Genomic DNA, 8,816 nt, shown 5'->3' on the forward strand with positions numbered 1-8,816 from the left:
AAGAAGAACAACATATCATCAAAAGTGCTGGAGGTCTGACGTTTCAAACAAACATCTCTCTGTGAGATTTGTGCACAGAAAATAGTTTCTGCAGTTTTGCATTTAAATTGTACTTCTGACACAGTGCAGCGGCTTTCAGACTGAATCTGTAAATGCCTGATTTGACTACTTTTCTGCTTTACAAAGTTCCCAGAATTGTAAGGGTACAGAAATACTTCAGATAAGTGTTTGACCACAGAACATATTTATTGTTATTTGTAAGTCTTGCTGCTTTAACTGAGGCTAATATTTGACTATAACATACCTAAATATAATTAGTTACTTACTCTGGTTTGAATCTGATCAAAGTAAATCTTACAGAGTTGAATATGTATTACTATGCCATCAGTCAGACCACATAGAAGAAGAGTCACGGACAGAAGTGACAGCTAAGACGTGAGCTTTTTTTTGTTCTGGAGGCTTGTTAGAAGCTTCACCAAGTGACAGAAATCACAGAAGACTGACATGTTGGAAACATGTTACCCTCTCTGTTATTTAATAGAAACACACACAGGCGTAGTAATTCTATCCTTGAGGAATGAGGAAAAGGACATCCTGTGGTGTTTCCCCTGAGCTGCAGAGCTGGAAATTCCCTCACCGCAACAACAGGAACGACCACAGTCCTGTACTGTTCACTTCACAAATCACTCTGGTTGCTGCTTCTTGAACAGACATTTTTGTTATAGAAATTAAACACTCACCAAATTTATTTCATTTCTAAATTCCTACTGATTCTCCTTTTTCTGAAGTATTCTTACTAGACACTAAAACTCAGAACACACCCTGAACACATCATCTGACACTCAACACTTAATTAGTCAATGTAATCCTATTCCATTAAATTCCTATTCCATTAAATTACCTGTAAGTTTATCACTGACATGTTTAAACAAGGCTGCGCAGATCAGTGGTTAGCACTGTTGCCTCATAGCGAGAAGATCCGCTGGTTCGTGTCCTGGCGTTGGGCATTGGATCTTTCTGCATGGAGTTTGCATGTTCTCCCTGTGCATGTGTGGGTTTTCACACAGTACTCCGGCTTCCTCCGACCGTCCAAAAACATGCAGAGGTTAACTGGTGATTATTGTGTAAATTGTTCATAGGTGTGAGTGTGAGTGTGATTGTTTGTCTCTCTGTGCAGTCCTGTGATAGACTGGTGACCTGTCCAGGTGTCTCCTGCCTTCACCCTAAGTCAGCTGGGATAGACTCCAGCACCCCCACGACCCTAATGAGGATTAAGCCATGTATACTTAATGGATAAATGGATTTTTAAGCAACCACAGAGTTATAGCAGATGTTTGATATAATGAGTGAAATTTGTTTGAGGCAAAAACTACTGAAGATGAATGGCTCCATCTAGTGGACATGTCTACAGTTGACCGTCTACATTACTTTCTGCAAGCAGACTGAATTTGGAGACTATGTCCAGTTGTTAAGATGAATGTGAAACAGAGGTGTGTCAGCTTCATTCCTGCCTCTGTGATCATTTCTGTGCTTCCTTGCTAAGCCAAAAAAACAAACTCATTGTGTTTTAATTTGGGTTATTTGATTGTTAAGGTAATTTAACAATAAAAATCCACACTAAGGTACTGTATTTTTATGTAATTATGGGATTTGTTAAATTTCTTTTTGTAACAGATTGAGGATTGGATAACAAAATGTGGTCAGTAATTTATTGTTTTTTGTATGTTTTGTTTTAGTTAATGGTCATGAAGGAGTAGTGGCAGTGGCGAGTTATGAGAACGTTTCTGTTCAGTGTTTTCCTGCAATTAGGCCAAGACTAACATTGGTTGTATTAAATTCACAGCGTTCTGGTCTCTGTTTATCAGCCATTGCTTATCTTGTATTTTATTTCTTGGTAGGCTACAGGGTTAACCAGCTCAAGCACCTTCTAATCCTGCAGCTGGTGTTGGCCTCCGATTGCAGGAGTGGCTGCTTCAGAGGCATTTGATTTGTGGTGATATGAAAAAGGGTTTACTGTGGCACATATAGTAGGTTGGGTATTTTTCTGTTGGGAAAACCTTTGTTTATTTCGTATGTAGTTTGGTTATCCACTGATAGCATAGGACCATAACTCTGCAACAAAAGACTTTCACTTTTAACTTTTTCTTTTTTTTTTAGGACTGATTACCCTGATTTCAGTAAACCAGCCTGTTGTGGTATTTTGGCCCATACTGACTGCTTCCTCCTCTAAATTACATTTATAGTGTCTCCCTACAACAAGATCATAGATTAGGTTACTGGCATTGATATTTTGGAGAGGTCTGAGTGTCTGTGTTTAGGGATCAGTGTTGGTGCTGAAATGTGGATAAAGCCTGGTGTTTAGACTTTGTCCTGTCTGCAGAGATTAATCGTGGCTATTAAAGATCAGCCTTTGATGCTTCCTCCTATTGGTGTGAGATTACTTGAGTAGTGTAACTGAAAGCAGCTGTCTCGTGGCAGAATTATGAGGGCTGGCAATACTGTTTATAGGTCACTTCTGGCAATTATATTTTCACTCCACCAAGGAACATGGAGGAGTTATGTGAAGATCTGCATTTGTTTGTCTTGTTTGTTTTGTAACATTACTCAAAAACGAAACAACGGATTTTAGCAGTGATGCAGCTTACAGTATGGATCCGGATTTGTTTGAAATTTCTGTACATTGCAAGATAGCGTCACGGCGTCACTCTAACTATGACTACAAATGAACACTATGTCTGCTGCCTGCTGACGATCACATGATTGTGATCCTACTACAAATCCACGGCTGCAAACGTATCGGGACTTATCCGTCACAAATAACACAACTACTGAGCAGCCTTGGCGGAGTACTACGCTCTCTGAGGGGTTTCCTGTATTATTTGTCATGATAAGCAGCTACAATGTGATGCTGAAACATGTCCAGGGTTGGCATACAGCAGTAAAACACTCAGCACACAGCGAGGTGTACCGGAGGTGGACAGTAGGTGGCGGTAATGTTACCTGCACAAAGAATGGCAATGGAAGAAGAAGAAAAAGAAGAAGATGGAGCTGTTGTATTTTTAGCATTACAACAGTTTGACACTGCACTCTGTGTAGCTGAAGCTGCTTTAGTTAGCAGTGTAGCTTTTATTGGTTAGTAAAGCATTTGTATGTGAGTCCCAGCAGCAGGCCAGTCCGTCAGTGTGTCTGTAGACAGCAGCTTGTTTCCTCACTGCTCCTCTGGATGAACTCAGCTAGCTAACCTCCGTCAGCTAAGCTAACTGTGCTGTTGTTGTCGTTCACTAACACAGACGGCAGATAGAGCAGTAGCCTGAAGCTGTTACTGTGGTGGAGGCGAAACGGCAACAGCACAGTCATTGTTGAAGTGAATTAAGGTGGGGAGAGTTGTCTCTGAGGGGCTAACTACACCAAACTTCATTAAAAGTTGTCGGACTTCAGTGTTCCTTTGGTGGCTAATAACGGTAAGCATAAACATTTGAATGAAACGGCAGCATTTAGGAAAGATTAGAAGCGGCGCACTAAAGGTCTTTAGTTTTGAATGTGTGTATGAAACAGCTGATGAGACTGTAGCACTCAAAATACATCTTTAAAACCTCATAAGTCTTAATGAGTAAACGTCGAATGCGTAGTGTAAATCTGTACATCAGATAATGTAATAACATAGCACCAGTAGCTCTTTTAACAGCAGCTTTAGTTGGATAGTCGAGTGTAAAAAGAGTTTCTGACGTGCCTCCATCACTGTAGCATTGGTGTAGTTGTCATATTTTTATTTACAACTAGTTTTTCGGAGACTTGAGTCAAACAATGTTAGACTAGGAATAGACTACAGATATAACCAAGACAAAACCGTCACACATATTCATATTTTAGGCCCTGTATACTCTTTCTTTATCCTGCCGTTACATATAAATACACTCTCAGCAGTGTTTACTCGGGCTGAATGATCTCATTTTTAAAATGAAGCTTCAGTTCAGTTATTCTCTGTGTGGTGGATTTAATATCTATGTCCATGACAAGGTTGGGAGAAGGCATGAATCTGTAAAAGCATTGACACATCAGCTTCATCTGTAGGTCTGAATGTTTGGGGTATGGCTGTCAAACCACAGCCTGGATGCCTGGATCAGTGTTTAACATGAAAAACAACTCAGGCTTGAAACTGAATTACAGCAATAGTGCCATTATTTTATAAATTGCAGCTTTTGGGAAATGCTAATTGTATTGTTTCAAACTGTGAGTTTGATTTTACCTTGATTAATTGCTCAACTCTACTTCCTAATTTGTAATATAGATAATGCTAGAGATAGACAGAAAAGTAGCACCATAACATGCTGTTCAGTGGCTTTTAGAAGTGAATTTGCATGTCCTGAATCAGATTGCATCTCTTCACACAGCCGGCCAGAGTGAGGCGGTATCTGAGGACAACAGGGAGCTGAGAGTGGAGCTGTCAGGAGTGACGAAAGGAGGCCAAAGGCTTTTGTCTGCTCCATGAAAACCCCCGTCCCTGTACTTTGGCCGCAGAGCACACCTCAGCATGGTGAAGACAGCAAAGATGGAGCTGCTGAGAGCGCTCGTCAGTGAGTGTCTGTCTGCAGCAGCCGAGGAGATCTTCAAGATAGTAGAGAGGACAATTGTGGAGTATGAAGAGGAGATGTCCTGCTCAAAGTGGGTGGTGGACAGCCACCACAGACTGCTGGATGTCGCCACGTCACATAGCGAAGGTCAGTTTATGAAGAGTTTTGTGTTTTAGAAAGGAAATCATGATATACAGCAGAATAAAAGACACAAATTTAAAAGTGTTCATAGCAGAGGACATTATTTTTTTTAACAATAGAAGTATTTCCCACTAAAGACTGAATGTCTAATTGCAGTTTCACATATTCAGGTCTTTGGAATACATTTAGTCTCCTCTGTTTCAGACTCTATCCAGATGTGTGCCACAGATGAGCAGCAACAGCAGCCTCCTGCCAGTGTGAACTTTAGTGTGTGCTGGGAGGAACCAGACAACACTAGAAGAACTGCAGAACTGACGACAGACTGTCCCAGCATTAAGAGAGGTCAACCACACACATCCCCTGCCACTGATGACGATCACAGTGACCAGGACACACCAGTTGACAGTGAAGAAGATGATGTGAAGCGAGAGTGTGACTCGAAGACACCTCAAGAAATCCTCAACGTGAAGAAACCCTTTAAATGTCCTGTTTGCCTCGGTGGGTTTTCTTCCAAAAAGACAATGGTGCGACACATCAAAAAGCACCCAGATAACAAACGTTCATTTTACCAATGCCAGTTCTGTGACCGCAACTTCTGCCACAAATCTGAGTTCATCATTCACACCAGGATACATACAAATGCCAAATCGCACAGGTGCCAAGACTTTGAGAAGAGTTTCAAGCAAAGGGATAGCCTGTTCATTCACAGACAGCAACACACTGAGGAGAAACCCTATTTGGATTTTAGTGAAAAACCGGGAACAAAAACTCACCTCAGATCAGTGACAGCTGACAGTAAGATGGAGTCAGAACTGGAACTGAGACAAGATGAATCTGAGATTAAGGCATTTCCACTTACTGTCACTCCCTATGACAAGAGTGAGTTTGATCAGGAGTCTCTGCAGCCCCTCTGCCTTTATGAAATCCAGACTGTTGCTGATATAGATAAAGACTCCTCCACTGTGTTTGCATTAGATCATATTAAAAGGGAAGCTGGACCTGATAGTGGAGCTGATGAGCAGCGTCTCCTTTCAGCAAGTCCAGCTCAAAAAGAAACAGAAGACAGGCAGCTAAAGCATATTAATGTCACAAATGTCCTTCCTAGGAGGACTGCAGGAAAATCCACTGAGTTCATCATCCAGTTTGAAGCTGGAACCGCACAGAAACCCTACAAGTGTCCTTGCTGCACCAAATGTTTCTCCTTGACCAAGACTTTAATACGACACATAAAGATCCACACAGCGGACAAGCCTTATCAGTGCCAGTTCTGTGGCAGGAACTTCTGTCAAAAGTCAGACCTGGTCAATCACACAAGGATTCACACAGGAGAGAGACCTTACCAGTGCCAAGAATGTAACAAGTCCTTTACTCAGAAAGGCAACCTGGTGGTTCACATGAGGAAACACACGGGGGAGAAACCGTATCAGTGCCAAGAGTGTCGATGTAGCTTCAATCAGAAATCTGCTTATGAATGGCACATGCAGAGTCACAGGTAGTCACAGACTATGAAACCAAAATGTGTCTGTAGTACCATGTTTGTCTGTCCTTCAGCCACTGTTGGGAGGTACTCACTTCTGGAGGGAAGCACCCCGGTTGCTTGAGCAGTTGTGAGACACTTTGTCCCAGTTGTCCGGTCGTAATAAGCCTCTCTAATTTTTACAACTGTACAATAGGCAATATTATTGGCTTCATCTGTTAGTATCGAAATGTTTTGGATCATTTGTGTGTAGTTTTAACGAACACACTGCAGTGCCACGTGATTTTTTTGTGTCTGCTCAGTTTATGGTTCATGAAACTGTAAAGTCATGTCCATATGTAACATTAAGGGATATTTTATTTGCAGTAAATTATAGGCTGACTATCTCTCACTTTATTTTCTTTCTACTGGAATGGTCAGATGTATAAGTTACGCTATGCTCGCAGAAATGCTGCTGCTGCAGATATGTGCATTTAAATATCAAAACTGGAAACTCTGTCGTAATCCAGTTAATACAGCAGATAAAAAATTCTCCTGACTCTCCAAATGGAATTATATTTGTACTTAGTCAGAAATTAAACATGTATGGACAGCCATAATGGTTCTAGATTTAACTTGAGCACAACTGCTTTTTCTTCCCAATGATTTAATTCAAGAAACTGAGTATGTGCAGCTCTAAAGTTACAATCAGATCTCAATTACGTATCGGAAAGACTGAAATAGTGAATGAGGTCACTGCTGGCGTCTGTCAGTGTGGAGACAATATGGATCCAGCTCCCATTTGATGCCACAGATGTTAAATGAAGTCAGTGAAGCGGAGCTGACAATCTGTATTTATTGACACAGATTTGGAGGTGTAGTCTGAGATAGGAATTGAAGACCTTGATGTGAGAGTCAATGCAATGCTGAACAATTACAAGATGAGTTTAACCCCCAGACTGTATATTAAGGATGGACTAGAGGCTAGAGGCTTGTAAATGCAAGTTTGCCTGCATTCTTTCTAATAGCCAACACGGGGAGACTCCTCCGGTTTTATAAAGAAGTCAGATTGTGTAGAACTCTAACAGCAAATGATCCTACTTCTCCATCTATTGTCTCCGTGAACATTTTTCTAATAACCTTATCTAAAATTTCTAGTTCTAAGGGTTGTGGAATATGGTATGGTGGTCATTTTGCAAATTATTGTAGCATTAAGAGCAAAATAAAGGTTTAAGTAGGGAATGTTTCAGAGAGGGGGCTGCACAGTGGACTAGTGGTTAGCACTTTCGCCTTGCAGCAAGAAGATCTCCGCTTCAAATCCCGGGGTGGGCCTGGGATCTTTCTTCACGAAGTTTGCATGTTCTCCCTGTGCATGCGTGGGTTTTCTCCGGGTGCTCCAGCTTCCTCCCACAGTCAAAAATATGCTGAGGTTAATTGGTTACTCTAAATTGTCTGTAGGTGTGAATGAGAGTGTGATTGTTCGTCTGTATATGTAGCCCTGTGACAGACTGGTGACCTGTCCAGGGTGTCCCCTGCCTTCGCCCAAGTCAGCTGAGATAGGTTCCAGCACCCCCCGCTACCCTAGTGAGGATAAAGCGGTGTATAGAGAATGAATGGATGGATGGATGGATGTTTCAGAGAGGGACTGCATTTGTTAATGGTCAATTGCAACTGGCTTGTAGTGTCCTCAATATGTCAGTCAGATCCACTGCATGTTTCTAAAGTTTAACATGGTGAGCGTCATCAAAAATTGCTGTAGCTATTGAACTTTAAAAACTCAAAAAGACTTTGCTGGGTTGTTGGTGAATTTAATATGGAAAACAACAGCATTAGCAGTGGTGGTTGGTGGTGAAACTTGTTGGGTGGGCTAACAAATGCATAATACCGATTAAATGGTTAACACAGCAGCAAAAGCAACATCACCTATGATACACACAGTTACATCAATTACAGGTACACTATACTTTTTTAGTGCTCTACATCAACACTCACACACACACACCACTACAAAACGTGTTCCACCTGCAACGACTGCCCACAGATAGCCTGCTGCACCTGTCTTATTAAAACTGTTTGGCGACATGTAGTGCAAAACACGCCTTCAGTACAACAGATGACCTCAGCAAAAACAAGATGTCACAGTCCTTTAACAGGTCAACATGGGCCTACCTTATTTGAAAAGAAGCTCACATCGACGGCCGATGTGATCCCAGTCTCTTAACTTCCAGCTTTTCTTCCAAAGACATTGAAAATTGACATGAAAGCAAATAATCCACCTCGTTCATGCTAACGCCTGCCATAGCTTAACCTTTTCTCCCTGCTTCCAAACTCTGGCACAAATAGCAGCACCGCTGTGTCAACTCGCTGCTATTGGTCAAAAGTTAGTGGCCTGTGGGCTGCCTGAAGTTAGCTCAAATGATCAATAAATCACGGGGGCAGGACATGACACCTGTCAATCACTTACAAGAACGAAATGAATGAAAGCAGACTGCATCTGCTGGGGCTGTAAAAAATAAGCCCATTTCGAGATATTCTGTGTTCTTCTTTTGACTGATTGGTGCTGTTGCTACCTTTGTTTTCACCTAAACTTAAAACAATCTGTTGTAAGTTATTTAAAAAATAATTTTCTCATCTTTTTTGTGTTGGCC

The 8,816-nt window shown here is 41.5% G+C and overlaps 1 protein-coding gene across 1 annotated transcript; it reads left to right on the plus strand.

Annotated features, from left to right (window-relative positions):
- Positions 1 to 2,994: 2,994 nt before the first annotated feature.
- LOC110961778 (zinc finger protein 420-like) lies at positions 2,995 to 6,803 on the plus strand. Its single transcript, XM_022209511.2, has 3 exons — positions 2,995 to 3,461; positions 4,392 to 4,718; positions 4,917 to 6,803. The coding sequence occupies exons 2-3, from the start codon at positions 4,532 to 4,534 to the stop codon at positions 6,206 to 6,208; spliced, it is 1,479 nt and encodes a 492-aa protein (XP_022065203.1). The 5' UTR covers positions 2,995 to 3,461; positions 4,392 to 4,531; the 3' UTR covers positions 6,209 to 6,803.
- The last annotated feature ends 2,013 nt before the right edge of the window (positions 6,804 to 8,816 follow it).

Source organism: Acanthochromis polyacanthus, chromosome 19 (assembly GCF_021347895.1).
Source record: "Acanthochromis polyacanthus isolate Apoly-LR-REF ecotype Palm Island chromosome 19, KAUST_Apoly_ChrSc, whole genome shotgun sequence".
Taxonomy (NCBI): domain Eukaryota; kingdom Metazoa; phylum Chordata; class Actinopteri; family Pomacentridae; genus Acanthochromis; species Acanthochromis polyacanthus.

What these genes read in the sequence shown, in the direction of transcription:
- LOC110961778 (XM_022209511.2), top strand. Translation starts at nt 4,532, where the DNA reads ATGGTGAAGACAGCAAAGATGGAGCTGCTGAGAGCGCTCGTCAGTGAG. An exon ending in CGCCACGTCACATAGCGAAG is followed by an intron (nt 4,719 to 4,916) that starts GTCAGTTTATGA and finishes CCTCTGTTTCAG; the next exon opens with ACTCTATCCAGATGTGTGCC.